This window comes from Halichoerus grypus, chromosome X (assembly GCF_964656455.1).
Source record: "Halichoerus grypus chromosome X, mHalGry1.hap1.1, whole genome shotgun sequence".
Classification (NCBI taxonomy): Eukaryota; Metazoa; Chordata; class Mammalia; order Carnivora; family Phocidae; genus Halichoerus; species Halichoerus grypus.
Genome location: NC_135727.1, coordinates 41,661,367 through 41,679,409, shown reverse-complemented (window position 1 = coordinate 41,679,409; position 18,043 = coordinate 41,661,367). Strand labels below are relative to the sequence as shown.

Sequence of the window (18,043 nt, the reverse complement as noted above, 5' to 3'; positions counted from 1 at the left end):
AAAAAAAAAAAAAAAAAAAAGCTATGAAGTGGCTTCAAACAAATATGCATTATACAGGTAGAACAATAGGCAAATGGCATTCAAGTGTATTCTAAAAACCAAAATTGACCATTTTAAAAAAGCTATGAAGTACCTCAGCTAAAACGCATAATGGAATTCTAACCTAATACAGGTCAGTAAATGTAAAAAACAGTTATAAACCCCAACAGGAAAAGTGAAACTGTAACTGGAAATTTCTATTAAAATGAGAATCTTAAAGTAACAGAAAAGTGGCTTTAAATCCACTTAGAACAACAAACAGAGAAAGAAACACAAATCTATTTTCATCATTTTTTATTATAAAATCCTGTGTGACTACAGGTCAAAAGCACTTGTGGCAGAAACATAATTCTATGTAAGCTAGAGATGTTCCATACATTAAAAAAATTGTTGCATGATTTCAAGGACTTTTTTGTTTCAGCCTACCTACTCTTTGTATTCAATGTGAAATAAAGTCTCTTTCTGTAACCATTGATTATCACTGACCACCACAATTAGGAAAAGCAAGATGGCTACAAAATGAACAATTTCAATAGTAATAACAATGTTTTGCCTTAGTCCAAAAAGGCCCTGTATTCTCTCTCCCTTAATTAATTTGGCAAGTCTTTGTATTTAATCTGGAAACAGCAAATCATGCAAGCAAAATTTTCCTCTGATATGAGGTTGAAAATCTCCAAGATTACAGGCTTCTACAGAAATGGAATCACTTTTAGGAGTACACTGAGATTTTAACCTACAAACCAGCTTTCTATAACGATTCCATTAAAAAAAAAAAAACTGATATGTAAAGCCTTGTGGTGGTTTGTCAACTGTTACAGTTTTTGAAAGATGTCTTCCAAGGATAAGTCCTTTGTATATGTTCCTTGTAAATGAACACAATGTTCACAGAAAGGCCAGTGCCTGATCAGTTGCCTTTTAGGGTCTAACACATTTAGATGTCATCGCTGTCTTAGGAATATTAAAAAGAACAATCTTATAATCTGAGATACTGGTTTCCAGGATTCCTGGAGGCATCGTCTTAATCTAACCGAAATCTGATCAATGATATCTTAGAAATGACTGCATCTTCTAGCTCTTTTAGACTACTGTGCATGCAGTTTTTATACACGTCCAAAAGTAGGCAGAATTCTGGGGTGCTTCTTTTTTTCAGTAGAAAAGCAGATTTCCTATTAGGTTGTTCTTCTTTTAGTAGCAGAACATATTGCATGACATAATAAAGGTCAAATACTTTCCAGTCTGACTCATAGGTGGCCTCTGCATGAGCTGATGAATAACTGCTATCTAGAGTTACTGGGGCTTAAAGGGTGAGATATCCCAAAGAACTGTTTCTTCTGCTTCTTCTAAACCATCATCGATAGCCTCACTTGAACAGCTTGATTTGACTTAATTGCTCCATTAGTTGATTGAGTACTACCAGAAGCGGTCTTACCCACTTGTTCCATATCAAGTGGTTTTACCATCTCTTCAGTTGTGCAGCCTGTCCTAGAGAATCTGATTCTGATGTGTCAGTTATTCAATGTAAAAAAAAAAAAAAAAAAAAAAAAAAAAAGTGGAAGACATGAGAAAATACGGACCCAATAATATAGTCCATCAGAGATTGCCAGAGGAAGGATTATGTTCTATTTTCCATTTTGCTTTACATGCTGATTTGTCGTTTCATAACCACCAGGTTTTGAGATGCTTGTTAGCCTTTTCTCCTGCTCTTGGTGTTGATGTGGTCAAATTATTATCCATGTCAAGTCCAATTCTACTTTGTTTCAATGGATTTTTCTCTCTTGTGCTTATGCTACCTATAATGTTTTGATAAATTGATGTCAACCATCCAGTTTCATTCTATGGTGGATTTTCTCCTCCTGAAGGCAGACTTTCATAAAATCTGAATATTTCCTTGTTGCTCTGGCAAGACATTGTGCTTGGATTTGGTTTGATTGCTAGGAAGCTTTCCTTGCACTTGGCCTCATCTTTTATGGGTGCTTCCTGTAAAACTGTGATGCCAGAAATATATCCCCAGGCTCCAGTGATGGTCCTGACTGCTCAATGTAAGCTGTCTTTCCTGCTTAGCCTCAGCAACAATAGAACCATCTTCAGCCATTCACAATTTCTCACTTACTGACCTGTGGTTCTGCACAAACAGGACCCACAGGGAAAGCCAGGTATTTCCTTTTGACCAGTATTTTCTCCCCATGGTATGGGCCTATGTCGGAAGGCTTAAAAATTTATGCGCTCCCTTAACATGTGGCCTCAAAAGCCTAGCTATGTGTTCCTATGCTGTTGCCCAATATGCCCCCCAGCCAGCGGGAAGTCCTGTCTAGCTAGCTAGCTCTTCTAAGAGCCAGACCAGCTACACTTCACCAATCCTCAGCCTAATAGTTTTCCCTTCCTTGCCAGACTGCAAAACTATTCAAACCAATCACATCCTCCCATAAAATTAAGGGTTACCTCAAGCTTTTGTTTCTACAAAGCCTGCCTTCCTCAGCCCCTGCTAATTAACTCTGTTTCCAAGAACAACTGTCATGTGGTCTTGCTTGGACTGCCATGATTTCCTTTGGAACTGTATAATTGATTAATAAACTTCAGTTTTATTTCATCTGTCTGGTGTCAGGCATTGTGCGTTTGGCCATCCCATACTATTTAGGGTGGAGCATCCCTTTCTCACCAGTGAAGTGGAGTAAATCAAAACTGGGAGCAGACTTCCCTGTTTCTTTACATGTCTCTTAATTTTTTTGTGGGAAACTGCACATTTGAGGTAATATGTTGTAGCCAGTCTTCTACTGGTTCCCCCTCTGGTGCTTGTTATTTTTCTTTGCTTTTTTATTTGTTTAATGACTGGTTGGATTGTTTTGGCAAAGTCTATTCCCCCCTCCCTCAAAGCATGAAACCTCTGATTTTCTTCATCAGGGGACCAAGCACAGGTTTTGATATGCTTGCAATTACCCTAGGATGACTGTTGTTATTGTTGTTGTTGTTGTTGTTTTGTTTGTTTGTTTGTTTTTGCAAGGCTCCCTTTGATTGTCTCTTTCCCTGACCAGCTGGTAATCTTCACCAATTGCTGGGCAGGGCATAAATTGCTCAATAGACTGATCCGATTAAAATTGGGTTCCTTTGGTGGGATAGTTTTAAAGTCAGTGTTTCAGATTTGTTCTCACCCCAGTAGCACTCTTCTTGGCTGTCTGTTTCCCTGGTTCTCTCTGGTCAACTAGCTTTCCCACAGTTTAACTTTTAGTTTGAATAATTCTACCAATTTCATCTTAATTGCTCTTAACCACAAACTCCATTAATTTTAAGAGGGCCATAGGCTTCAACTTCTTCATAGTCTGTTGCAAAAATGATTCACTTTCCTTGGGAAGAGAGGCAGAGCCCTCTGTTTAATGGCCTGCTTCTTCTGTTGGGAGGAAATCTCTGAGCTATAGGTGTGGAGCTAGGAATGGTGAACTTTTAAATGAGTGACACTCGTGCTTTAGGATCTGGGCCTTCAGTGGAAGGCGACAGTAGTTTCAGGTCTTCTTGGCTTACCTTACCCAAGATGGAATCTCTTACCAAATTGGGGTCCCAATATTTTCAACAGTGCTGCATCCAAGGTAATCCTATGAGTGCAGACTGCACGGAAGATGGGAGCCTCCATGTCTGGACTGTACTCACCTAGACTTAGACTCAGCAACAGGTAGCTTGGGAAAATTTGAGAAACACTGGTGCTCTGCCTTTTCTGGAAAGATCACTCTGGGTGCGTTGTGGGGAGAAGGGACCCTGTTTTCTTGGTTGTACCAATCTGGAGTGGAGTTTCTGTCTTGCTGACTTAGCAGGGGAAGGGAGGGTATAGGTCTTTGCTCAAATACCAGACTCTCACCGTCCTTACTAAATTTTCCTAGATATTCTTGAATAAATGTTTCTTTACTTGTTATATGCCCTCAGGACCATTTACAGATAATTTAGATAGTTTGATTTTTAAAAAACCAATTTTTTCAGTTTCACTGGGGACCAGATTCATAGAGCTCCTCAAGTTATCATGCCAGAAGTGGAACTTCTGGCAATCTTTATTAGTCACCTCTTTAAAAGCCCATTCCACATCAAAATGCCAAGAGCATGAGCATGAAAAGGGTCATGAAGTGGCCACTGAATGCCATGTCCATTAGTGCACTCTTAGATCTCCTTCACCATGAATAGCAACACATTGTCTGGGTGTAAGTGTCCCAATTATTCAAAAACGTGGAGGATCTTGGACTCAAGAACTATCATTATGGGGCTAGAATCTCCCACTCACATAGGGGTGGCACTCCATCAGTGGAATACATTACGTCGATTAGATGCCAGTGATAGCCACCAAATGGCAGCAGAGAACGCATGCAGTCCGTTTGTTAAGCATGGGTATGGCCCGTTTCTTGAGCTGTATGTTTTAAGTATTTGTCATACTTCCCTGTATTTTAAGGGAACTCAAATGAAAAACACCACAATTAGGACAGAGGTAGTGGGACAAGTGCACAATGAAGACCCTGTTTCCTCTGACCTAGTCATTTGAAGCAGCACAAAACACCAGAGAGAGGACCTGATGGCTCATGAGGTAAAAGTAAACCGAATGTTGCACCCCAGTGTTCTTAGCAGCAATGTCTGCAATAGCCAAACTGTGGAAAGAGCCGAGATGCCCTTCAACAGATGAATGGATAAAGAAGATGTGGTCCACATATACAATGGAATATTACTCAGCTATCAGAAAAGATGAATACCCAACTTTTACATCAACATGGATGGGACTGGAGGAGATTATGTTAAGTGAAATAAGTCAAGCAGAGAAAGTCAATTATCATATGGTTTCACTTATTTGTGGAACATAAGGAATAGAATGGAAGACATTAGGAGAAGGAAGGGAAAAATGAATGGGAGGGGAATCGGAGGGGGAGACGAACCATGAGAGACTATGGACTCTGAGAAACAAACTGAGCGTTTTAGAGGGGAGGGGGGGTGGGGGGATGGGTTACCCCGGTGATGGGTATTAAGGAGGGCACGTACTGCATGGAGCACTGGGTGTTATACACAAACAATAAATCATGGAACACTACATCAAAAAGTAATGATGTATCATATGGTGACTAACATAATGTAATAAAAATAAAATTTAAAAAATTAAAAAAAAAATAAACCAAATGTTTAACATGAACCACCTATAACATTTATAAAATTTGCAAAGTTGGGGGCAAAACTTCAAATGGGGTTCTACATGCCATATTCCTAATTATTTGAAATGTTTAAGTCAACCAATAAATTGTAAAAATACGGCTTGGCAAATATAACTTCGTAACGGCCTGAAAGGTCCGGTTTGGGTTTTGAATTCATAGACTGCTCTACCTTTTGAGCCTTCAGTGTGGGAAGACTACCACCAACCCTCCAGGCCCATTGCCCTAGACTAGGCCTCAGGCATTAGCCAGTCTGCCTTCTCTTCCCACCCTGAGTTTTATGCCCCGCCTTTGAGGACTCATCCGTGTGTATGTGGAGAACCCAGCAACTCATTAACTGTTCCTCATGTACAGCCACGCCCCCTCCCCATAGCCACCTAGAAGTACATACTCCAACAGTGCAGTTAGTCCTCAAACAGACAGCCCCAGTGAAGGGCACGGTGGTGCTGGAAGCAGGCTTGGGTCCATTTGGATGAAGAGTTCAGGTGTCCCAGGTATCTCGAGGATGATATCGAGGGGGCTAAGACACAGAGTGTACATATATTCCTTTGGCCCCAAGACTGGGCTTTTGGCCCCGTGGGAAGAATATATCAGGAAGAGAACCAAAGAGAGTCTTCGAAGCATGAAGTTCAGGAGATGGGCCTCTCTTGATAGGGTCTAAGAAAAATGCTGTATTTAATAACTGGTACAGCATGAATTAACTAATCAGACACAAATTGAGGGCCTTCAAATCACACTCATGGACGGTTCTCAATTTACCCTGCCCTTTCCATTTAAATAATGCTGATGAAGGGCCCTGTCCCTTGTCTCACTATGTAGTTCTGGTCATAAAAGAATTACTATGTGATAATACATTTTATTTATTTTTTAAAGACTTATTTATTTATTTTAGAGAGAAGGGGGAAGGAGCAGAGGGAGAGAAAGAGTCCCAAGCAGACTCCCTGCCAAGTGCAGAGGTCGATGCGGGGCTTGAACTCACAACCCTGAGATCATGACCTGAGCTGAAATCGAGTTAGATGCTTAACTGACTGAACCACCCAGGCACCTCTGTGATAATACATTTTAAAATGCCAACACTGGTGGGGCGCCTGGGTGGCTCAGTCGGTGAAGCGTCTGCCCACAGCTCAGGTCATGATCTCAGGGTCCTGGGATCGAGCTCCACGTCGGGCTCTCTGCTCAGCTGGGAGTCTGCTTCTCCTTCTCACTCTCCCTCTGTGATTTCCCTCTCTCTCAAATAAAATCTTTAAAATGCTAACATTGGTGAAAAGAAAAAGTTGAGGATGCGTTACATTTTTTTCACTTTATAAACATTAATTGAGCACCTAAGAAGGGGGAGAACAGAGTGCTTGATATCTGGGGAAGGAAGGATAAATTAAACTTCTAAGGTTGCAATTATTCAGAATCTCACAATCCGTACAGTTTCCGAAGGGGTGGAGCAGTAGATACACACACACACACACACACACACACACACACACACACATATATAATTTTAATATTAGTTAGAACATGAGAGTGCTACCACAGAATATGAAAGAAAGAGGTATTGATGCCAAATACAAGCACCTAGGCAGCCTAACCTAAATGTAGAAACAGGATCTTCTACCATCAAACTTCTGGCCTTCCTCTGATCCTCTACTCTGGTAAACTAAGACTTCATTTTCCTTAAACAGCTTCCAGATTTTAGGCCCGTTTTCTGCCTTTCCTCTTAATTCGTTGTCATTTTTATTAGGAAATATTTCAGACCTACGCAGTCTATGGTATAGACACTACTACATCCATTTACCCACCACCCTACTCAAGAAATACAACATTACAAATACAACTGATGCCCACTGTGTACCTGTAGTACGTTAAGCTGCATCTTCCAAAAAGAAATTCCCAAGTCCTAATATCTGGTCCCCGTAAATCTGACTTTATTTAGAAACCAGGTTTTGCGAATGTAACTAGACGAAGGGACACAAGATGAAATCATCCTGGATTTAGGGTGAGCCTAAACCCAATGACTAATGTGAGCGCAAAGGAAAGGAGAGGGAGAATTGAGTCACAGACACACAGGAAAGGCCATGCAAAAATGGAGGCAGATATTGGAGTTGTGCTGCCACAAGCGGAGGAATTTCAGGAGTCACCAGAATCTGGAAGAGGCAAGGAATATTCTCTCCTGGACCTTCAAAGGAAATGTGGCTGTATCCTCAACCTGATTTCACCTGAAATCAGAACTCCAGAACTAGAGAACTGCCAGATTCAGCCCCCAGAGTGTGAGGGTATGAAGTTCTGTTTTAAGCCACCTGCTCTGTGTAATTTGTTATGACAGAAGTAGAAAATTAAGACAGCCCCTCCCCAATTGAATTCTCCACTATCCCTCTACATAAGACATAATGATTTTCCTAAAAAAGCTCTTTATCATTGCATTATAGGCCTTTCTGCATGCTACATATGCATGCATTTCCAACGCTTACTTTTTATTACGTATATATGTATCCATAATCAATGTATATTTGTTTTGCATGGTTTGAAAACTCATATACATTGTGTCAGTGTTTGTTTCTTCTGGAATGAGCTTGTTCCCTTATCCAGTATTTTGCACTGCTACTACCCAAAGTTTGTCCTTCTAGGAGGTCTTTCTCTGTGTCCCAGGCCTTGGAGAATTCCATTCTCATGCCCAGCTCAGACCTTACTGTCTACCTGAAACAGTGACGCATCACTAAATTAATGCGGCTCCTACCAAGGATGAAGCTTGGTTTCCCCTCATTCCTTGCTTGAAATGAATGGTTCTCAAACTTTATTGAGATTCAGAATCACCTGGGGGGGACTTCTAAACTATGACTGCTGGCCCAGCACCAGAATTACCAATTCAGAAGGTATGGAGTGAGGCCTTGAGGATTTGCATTTCTAACAAGTTCCCAGGTGATGCTGATGCTTCTGGTGCATATCAGCCCAGTACAAACCAGCACCATCTGGTCTCCAGGTAAGCTAGGTCATTCGTCAGGTACTTCAAAAGAATGCAGTAGGGACAACTTCATCCTTCTTTATACAAATTGTTTATAAGTTTTTAATGAATTGGAGGATGAATAAAAGAACCTAAAACAGGCTTACCAAATGGTTGAAAGTGATTCCTTTCAATAATAGGTGGGCCAAAACAAAAAGATACAAAGATAGATTAAATTCATTGTAATATATCTAAAAAATCAGCAGCTTATTCATTTTAAACAAACTTTTATTTTCAACTTCAAAATACTGTCATATCTCTCAAATATATGATGAAATTGGAACAAAACCAGTGGTGATAAAATTTTGAAAGACAAATAAATATCAGAAAATTTCCATTCCTTGAAGAACAAATTCATTGTGGCTTTCTTCGTTCACGTCTTTCTATGCCTCCGAACTGTAGGTGAAATAAGAGACAATTAACAAGTGAACTTGATTAAAATGCAACAGTGACTTTCTAAGTCTAAGAATAGGCAATCCTATCTATGTTTGAGTTAAAAGGAGAAATCATGTATCCCTCTTGTAACCCAGACCCCTGGGTAAAAGGGTGCTTTTGCGTAATCTGATGTCCTCAATTCTGTGACACACCAAACTCAACAGCTATTTGCCAAACCAAAAAGGTTAGTTTGTTTTGTTGTGAGGCAACATCCTGGTATTTAGGCATTTCTTTGATTTTAATAATCTGTGCTCTATCCATAAGCAACGCTCCTTTACCTCCCAGACCCCAGGTTCCAATATCTGTAAAGAAGAAAGTTAAAGAAAACAAAATATGTTGGCTATAGATTGAGTTAATTACCAATCCAGTGATAAACAATAATCTTACCCTGACTATTGTTTTTTTCTTTTCACTGCCCCCTGAAATACAAACATTTACAACTGAACCAATGGTTAGGCATCAATCATTAAATGTGATCCTAAATAAAATCCTTACCATACCTGTGTTAGTCACATTCTCAAAGGAATTCTCTCCCACTTAGTATAAGAGACCATATTTCTGTGGCTATATGATGAAAGCCCAGCTAGTGTTCATTTAAGTTCCTTTAGCTGGCTGTTCTGGTAACTGTGTTCTAAACAAACATTGGTCTCTGCTACCAGGGCTGACACATTTCCCACCTGTTGAAGACTTACAGCTACAACTGAAAGGACTTGAAACTGTGAATGAAGTACATCTCAGAATACGCTGCATTCTATACCAATATACAAAATTAACATTAAACTGGCTCACAGAACTAAATTTTTGACATTGATTTTGTTATTTACCTCATTTAGAAAATTTAGAAGCATAATTGATTTTATGTCAGGCATGGCTGGATGATACACAAAGCTACACACAGATACCTGGGTTCTCAGGAAACGCTCTCTTCTGGGTCCAGATCTTTTTCAGGCCCTTTTTCAGGTTCTTCATTTCTGATCACTTCTACTTTCTTTTCCTCACCTCCAGCTTCTCGGGCCTCATCATCAGAGCTTTCATACTTACATTCACTGGCTTCATTAGTGAAGAATAATACGGACTTCGGGACCAGGACTTCACGGAAAAAATAGCCCAATTTATAATCGGTGGCGACATCGAGTACTCTGCCCTCAGAAGAATCAGGAGGATAGAAGTAGGTGAAGAAAGAATAGCTGGGCATCTTCCTAGTGGTGGATAGGACGCTTCCGCGGCCCTCACGTTTCTGCAGCTTGCTCGTTTTCACGGTGACATTTTCCCCCTCTTTCCAGTAGATCTCACACCCTGTGCTGCTGATAATTTCTGGCCCTTTGGAGAAGAAGGGATCAGAATCATCTGGGTCTGATCGCATTTGGTATGTTTTCGTCAGGACTTCGTTGAAAAAGTATTCGTTTGACTTGAAGATGAATTCTATGGTGAAGCTCATTGGTTCCTCCAACCCTGAAAATTTAATTTTTACATCTTTCAAGTGCTCCAGTACAAGTTCATCACTTTTTCGGATCATCCTCCCAAGGATCTTCACATTTTTAAAAGCCGTCAACCAAAAGTGAGGTATGCCGTTTGTTTGCCCTTTTCCCACAGGCTCTCTTTCCATTTCCCCCCACGCGCCTTCCTGGACACCTACTTGCCACTGACATTCACCTTCTGTGGGCTCGTGGATTGCATTGACGATCTCAGATCTCTTATCAAACAGAGGTTGGTAGAAGGTGGCATACTTTTTCTCTAGATCGTGAAAATCTCTGTAGAATTGAGCTTCTACTTGTGCATATTGGGCCTGGAGGTTTTTGAGAGCTTTGACCCTCAGCTTAACCGCTAAAGGCAAGTGCTGAGCACCGCCTGCCTTTGAGCTGGGTGCCCCAACAGGGGCTGCAAGGGCCTGAGGACTTGACGGCCACTCGCCAACCTGGACCTTGTCGGGGGCACAGGCCCCAGCCTCCCAGGACTCGAAGGCATCGCCCAGGGCCTCGCCCTCTTTGACCTGGGCCTCTGCTGTAGGTTCCTCTGCCTTTTGGGATGCAGCCTCCTCTGTTGGTTCCTGCGGCCCCCAGGGCGGGGTGCCCTCCGCCTGGTACTCGCCCACCCAGACCGCTGCTTCCTCTCTCGGGTGCTCCTGATCCTGGGGTGCTGGTCCTTCTGCTGGGTCTTCCACCTCTGGAGGCGCTGGTCCCTCTCCAGGGTCCTCGGGCTCCCGGGAGGGGCGCCTGACCACCACGCGGCCTGCGTGGGGCCGGACCGGGACATGGTCGTTATCATGGATACGGTGTAGAAGGGAACGGACCAGAGCCCTGACGAGGGAACGAAACCGAGCCATGGGGGTCTCAGGAGCAGCCGCGGCGACTTCTGGGACTTCTGCGGGCTCTTGGCCATTGTCTTCCTCCTCTTCACTCTCTTCCTCTTCCTCCTCATTCTCGTCCTCCTCTTCCGACTCATACTCAGACTCGTCCTGGTTCCCAAACTCAAACTCGAACTCTGGCGACTGGTACTCATAGTCTTCCTCGTCCCCGAACTCAAACTCGAGCTCCTCTTCCTCCTCTTCCTCCTCCTCTTCGTCGTCCTCCACCCCCTCCTCCTCCTCGTCCCCCTCCTCCTCCTTTCCTAGGAGCTTTACATCCCAGCTCTTTTCTGTGGCCTGGGCAGCATCCTGCCCACCCTCCTCCTCAGGACGGGCTCTGGAAACCCCTTCAGGAGCCAGGAAGGCTGCGCCCTCCTCGACTCCATCCACCCCTTCTGAGGAGGACACCGGGACCCCAAGGGGTCTGGGGTCCTGGCCACCTGGAATCAGACTTTGCTCCTCTGTGGCAGACATGGCAGGAGGGACTCGCCAGTCAGTGCCTCAGCTGGAGCTTTGATCGGGCTGCAGCGACAACTGCCGTGAAGATGGCGGCCGCTGAAGTGACTGCCCCTGAGGGGAGGCTGTTGGCAGCAGGGCCCGTCGGGAGGCGGTGGGGGTGGCAGAGAAGATGGCTTCAGAGGGTACAACAGTCTGTGAAGGTGCCCGGGGAAGCCCCGCGACAGGAAGCGCAGACGGGCAGCCCAAGGAGCGGCCAACAAAGACTGCGCCTGAGGTGGCAGTGGACAAGGCTGGAAAGATTCCGTTGGGCTGGTGACAGGAGGTGGAACTTGGCAGGGTCAACAAAGGGCCACTTCCTCCACCATGAGCTCTAAGCTCATTTGCTGAGAAGCAATGATTGACATGCGTGTCGTCTAATGAGTGATCAAAGCCTCCTGTCTCCCTCAAGGCTTTAGTATCCTGGGTTACCCCTTAATCCCACACAAGTACCTTCCTCTTAATTCTATGATTGCAAGCAAAACTATAGTGTCCCTGTATGGTGGCACCTTGGGCATGCAAACTGTGTTTTCTTCCCCAATTTCTACCTCAGGGTGGTTCATGCCAGTAGAGACACAGTTACTTAAGAAAAAAACAAGGTGTGCAGATGAAATAGCAGCAATGGTGAAAGACCTCCTGTAAGCGAGAAAGGGAATTGGGATGTTTTAATGTACTCAAGCTCCTTAGAGAAGGAACATACAAAGTTGAAATGGATGCAGGGAGAACAGAGAATGGAAGAAGTTTTAAAATAGGAGGTGGAAGGTGATTCATGAATGTGCCCCAATTCACTTCAAGCCTCCAAAGAATGAATCAAGAAAGAGAGCTACTTCTTTTAAAGAAAGGACTGGGCTAAGCACATACTATGGACTGAATTGTGTGCCCCGCCCAGATCCATACACTGAAACCCTTACCCCCAGTGTGATGGTATTTGGAGATGGGGTCTTTGGTAGGTAATTAGGCTTTGATGGGTCCATGGCAGTGAGTTCCACAAATTGGGATTGGTGCCTTTATCAGAAGAGATTAGAGAGCTTACTCCCCATCTCCCCACCCCACCCTCACCCCCGACCGCTTTTGTGAAGACACAGAAAGAAGGCAGCTGTCTGCAGGCCAGGATGAGGGCTCTCACGAAGAACCTGATCAGCTAGCACCCCCCCGACCTTGGACTTGCCAGCCTCCAGAACCATGCGAAATAAGTGTCTGTTTTGTAAGCCACACAGTCTATGGCATTTTGTAAGGGCAGCACGGCAGACATTGAAAGAACAGGCTTCCTAGAACAATTTCTCAGTCAAGAGTCCAAGACTTTTTGTTGTATTCAGCCCCACTTAGCCAAGACCTCATGGGTAAAGATTCTTAAGACTAAGAAGCAATCAACAGCTGTTGTTTTGTTTTACTAATTCCGTTTGCTGTTATCACTGGGCACAGAAGCAAGACCGGGTACTAGCTGTAACTTCAAGTTCAATACAACATGAGCTATGTCTCTTACTGGACACACACTCTCTTTGGATCTGACAAACACTAAAGTTTCAGGGATGGGAAGCACACCTTCCACAAGTGTGCTACTAGAATAAGCATGAGAAGAGCTGTTGCAGCCACTCTGAGACAATATGGACCCCTACCCAAAATTTGGTTCAAATGTCAAGACTGGCAGCACCACACACACGACCAAGAGAATATGAAAAGTGTATTACTTACTTACATAATGTGGCTTTTGTCGGGCGGGGGGGGGGGGCGGCGGGGGAGGAGAGCAGGGCAGACTTCCCAGGCAGCTCCAAAAACAGGCTTGAGAGGGACAGGAAAGGAGACTGGTTTGGGAGTTTTTTTGTGCTTAGTGGGTGGGGGCAACATGAGAGTTTCCATGTGCTGGCAGGGGCTTGTGTAGTTTGAACCCCACCCATCCCACTGCACCAAGGGAGAGAACACATGGGTGTTTTTATGAGCTCGCCCATATGTGGGGCACTGGGGTTGAGGGAGGCCTGAGGTTTAAAAGCCCTCAGCAGTCAAACACCAAAGAATGGAGTTGACACTTTGTTACAATTCATCCCTGACGTGTGACTGATGACCAAAACGGGCCACTTCTATTTCACTGAATTTGAAGTCATGGAAGTTAAGCCATTGTGGCACTCTATGAGTCCTGCAGCCTGAGGCCGGATAGGGAAGGGAACGGTCCCTTGGATGCTTGTTCATGAGCTCAGCATTGTGTATCCTGAAAAGTGAAGTGAATGCCTCGGTCACTACCAGTAACGTCTGGAACTCCCAAGCAGATAAGGCGTGTCTTAGGCGAGGCCTTGTATTGTGGCTTTCGTATATGTAGAGTTACGTGTCACCTTGATTTATATTTTGGGAGCCTGTGGGGCAAGAGATTCCCGGAGTTCTTTATCCCAAACGGGACAATATTGGACAAGGAATTGTCGTTGCTGCCACTGGCCCTATCAGACAGCCAGACCAATGCCAGTGACCTGATAGTCTTTAAAAATGTGCAGACTGAGCTGACTGCTGGCCAGCACATCCAGCGCTAAGGTAACTGCCTGAGGTTCAGTCAGTTGTGCTGACCCTTGGGTCCCATCTTATATTAGAGATGTCCTGGTTAAGGGCTGAGAGCTCCATCACAGTTGACCAGAGTGATGGTGACAATTCCGGTCATAAAGTGGAGGAACACCCATTACTCTTCCCTCAGGTGATCCCAAGGGGCTCCCGTGTTAGCCAAGGGGTCTCGAGAGAGGGATGTCATCCTCCAGTACCATGGCATCTGGCAAAGGAGTGACAATGGAGAAGGCCAAGCCCTCCTGCAAGTGGGATATACTAGGGGGCCCAGGTTTGCCTCCATCTGTAACAAGGAGGCCTTGCCTTGGTGGCTTTCCTAAACTTGCGGGGGTGCTGCTACCTAAGCCAAGGCCTAATGGGCAACTGGCTACTGAGTGTCACAGGCCTGGGGCCCATGAGCACTTCTAAAGCCAGGAGAGATCAGTAGGCAGCCAGCAATTGCTGCTCTCATGCCTTATGTCATGGGGCCGAAGAGGGCTGTTACTTATACCAGAGTCCCATTAGCAACTTATGGTGATCACGGGAGGTCCTGAGATCCCAGGAGGCATGAGAGGAGGTTGCTAAAGCATCTACACTGAAGGACTCTCTGGTAGGCCCTAACAGGAGTGCCTGCTGTTTTGTAATTTGGACAGATTCTAGAGCCTTTTGTTGTAGGGGGCCCTTTCAAGGCAGGCCAGTTTTTAAACAGCAGCATCAATGGGCTCAGCCAACACTGGCAAATGAGGAATTTCCCACTGGACCCACCAAAGGCCTAAAAGATGCTGGGTTTGTTTCAGCGTTGTGAGTGCCAAGAGGGTCAATAGCTGGTTCTTGATGGTGTCAGGGATGAAGCAGCCCTTGGTTTAGCAAATAATTTTCAGGAATTTAACCAAGGTGGCATGGTCTTGCCCTATGTGTGGGACAATTGCCTGTCCCCCTTTTGTAAGCCCCTTTGTGAGTATTTGCATGTCCTGAGGGTTTCGAATGCCTATCCTTGGAGGAAGAGGTCATCCATGTAATGTCATACCTGGGATCCTAGACAAATGTGGATGCAGTTACAATCTTGCCTGCAAAGACTGTGTACGATGGCAGGGCCCTTGAGGTACCCCGTTGTGTAGCCAGGTAAATGTGCATTGTGTCCTTTCAGAAGTGAAGGCACCCTGCAACTGAGGCGCTGTTGATATACAGGCACTGAACAGAACACATCAGCCAAGTTTATAATAGCAAAGCCTTTACCAGTTGCTAATTGGATGGAGTCCATAACTTCAAGAACATTGGGTATGGGGGCCTTAATGTGTGAGACCAGGCCCTGAGGTACCAAGGCTGTGGTAACCCACCCTGAGGCATCATTCATTCTTTCCTAGTCTAAGAACAGGCAAAACTGGAGAAGGTCAAATGCAGAAGCAGTGGGGAAAATCATTCCTTGTCTACATAGAACTTACATAATGGATTTCAATCTTTATAGGCCCTGTTTTATTTTTCCTTAGCCCATAATCAATGTTTTCAGTGGGGACAGTCCATTGGGGCCCATTTTGTCAAGCCCATTTATAAATGGCAAGGACTGAATGTAACTTTATTAACCATTGTGTCTGAGTGCCTATGCCCACTGCAGGATACTTTAGGACAATGGGTGCCATGACCATGGGGAATTGAGGCAAGGCAATACTTCCAATGTGTAAGGCAAGGAAAACCTCTCTGTCCTCTATTTTATATTCATTAGCTCCCCTAAGATCGCCGGGGCTTCCTTTTAAAATTTAGTGGGATTCCCAAGTATTACTATAATTTGAGCCCCACTATTAAGAACATAAAGGTTTCCTAAATGATGCATTTTAGCAGATGTTGAAGTTAGTTCACAGTCTATTTGTAAAAGTGTAAAGCCAACCAGCAGCTTTATTCTGTTTGTTATTATTATTGTTGTTGTTGTGATAAAATTCACCATTTTAGAGGGCACACGTCAGTGGCCTTTAGTACATTCATAGTGCTCTCCAGGTATCCCCTCTGTCTAGTCCCCAAATACACCATCACTCCAAAAGGAAACCCCATGCCCATTAATTAGTTCTCCCCTGTTTCGCCATCCGTGACTCCAGGTTCTGGAAACCACTTATCTGCTCTCTTTCTCTATGAATTTACCTCTTCTACATTTATTCTATATTACCTATATTTGATACAAATGAAATCATACCATATGTGACCTTTTGTGTCTGGCCTCTCTCACTTAGCATAATGGTTTTGAGGTTCATCCATCGTGTTGCATGTATCAGTACTTCATTCCTCTTTATGGCTGCATGATATTCCACTGTATGGACATACCACTTTTGTTTGTCCGTCCATCAGTTGATGGACACTTGGGATGTTTCCACCTTTTGGTTATGGTGATTAGGACTGCTACGAACATCTGTATACAAGTTTTCGTTTGAACAAATGCTTTCAATTTGGGGGTGGAATTGCTGAGTCAGTCATACGGTAATTCTGCATTTAACTGTTTGAGGAACTGTCAAACTCTTTTCCACAGTGACGGCATTCATTTTACATACCCACCAGTAATGCACAAGGATCCCAAATTCTCCACATTCTGCTCAATATGTTTTATTTTTCATTTAAAAATAATTCTATTACACCCACCCTTGTGAGTATGCTGCGGCATCGCATGGGGGTTTTGTTTGCATTTCCCTAAGGACTAATGATGTTGAGCTGATTTTCCTGTCCTTAGTGCATATTTGTATATCTTTTCTGGAGATGTTTGTATTCACATCTTATGTCCACTTTTAAACTGGATTGTCTACTTGTTGTTGGGTTGTGTTTTTTATGCACTCTGGATACATTATTAGATACGTGCTTGCCACAAAATTTTTATCCCATTCTGTAGGTTGTTTTTGCTTTCTTGTTAATGCCCTTTGACACAAAAAGGTTTTTAGCTTGGCAAAGTCCAGTTTATCTGTTTTTCCTTTTTTCCTCGTGCTTTTATTGTCCTATCTAAGAATCCATTGCCAAATCAAAGGTCATGGAGATTTACCCCTAATGGACTGAATTATAGACCCCCAAATTCATATGTGGAATCCCTAGGCCTCATTATCTCAAAACTTGACTGTATTTGGTGACAGGACCTTTTAAAAGGTAATTAAAGTCCGATGAGATCATACAGGTGGGGTCCTAACCCAATCTGACTGGTGTCCTTTTAGAAAAGAAGAGATGATTTGGACATACGAAGACACACCAGAAATGCGTACACACAGAGGAAAGATCCTGTAAGGACACAGCGAGGAGGCAGCCATCTGCAAGCCAAGGAGCGAGCCCTCAGAAGAAACCAAACCTGCTGACAACTTGATCTCAGACTTTTATCCTCGAGAACTGTGGGAAAATAAATTTCTGTTGTTTACGTCACCCACTCTGGGGCATTTTGTGATGGCAGCCCTAGAAAACTAAAATACCCAGTGTGGACAGACAAAGCTCCCACGGCAACACTCTTTTTGTTTTCCATTGATGCTGTTGTTTTTCTTATTCTTTCTAGTTCTGTACCTTTGCTATTTAGCTTTGGGGTGAAACCCATCAGAGAACTTTCAAGGCAGAGGAGAGAAATTAAACCGCGATACTTTAGCCAAAAAAGTCAGTATAGGTAGCGTGAAGCAGCACTAGAATTCACCAATGAGTTTGCTGAGATCATGGAGTTCCTGAAAATGACCACATAAAATTGTGCATAAAGATCTGGGCTCTGTACAAATTGCACATGCATGTATCTGAACCTAAAAATAATATTAAATGATCTGATCAAATAAGTAGGCCACTGTCATTATCCCACATTCCTCGCTGTTAGCGCATATATAAGCCAGATATGGATAGCACCACAAAGGCTTTGAAATGTGAACGGAGACTGGAACAACAAGCCAACAAAATTTACAAATTTGTGGCCTGAACCTAAAACGAAAGGAAACCAAGAAAAAAAAATTTATATATATATATATAAACATTTTCCATAGGATATCATGATACAGTCTCTAAAAACAGAATACTAAAATGTCCAGATATTCTTAAAATTAACTAGTATATGAAAAACCAAGG

At 43.5% G+C, this 18,043-nt stretch overlaps 1 protein-coding gene and 1 pseudogene across 1 annotated transcript in view; both read right to left on the bottom strand.

Moving 5' to 3' along the window:
- Nucleotides 1-612: 612 nt before the first annotated feature.
- On the bottom strand, nucleotides 613-2,000 carry LOC118534917 (CTD small phosphatase-like protein 2 pseudogene; annotated as a pseudogene).
- A 6,382-nt stretch (nucleotides 2,001-8,382) lies between these two features.
- The window catches only part of LOC118546020 (uncharacterized), a 98,433-nt gene continuing 88,772 nt past the window's right edge, over nucleotides 8,383-18,043 (bottom strand). Inside the window, exon 4 of the mRNA XM_078063900.1 lies at nucleotides 8,383-8,589. Within this exon, the coding sequence (XP_077920026.1) occupies nucleotides 8,567-8,589 (23 nt within the window). The 3' untranslated portion in view covers nucleotides 8,383-8,566. The remainder of the gene's footprint in view (nucleotides 8,590-18,043) is intronic.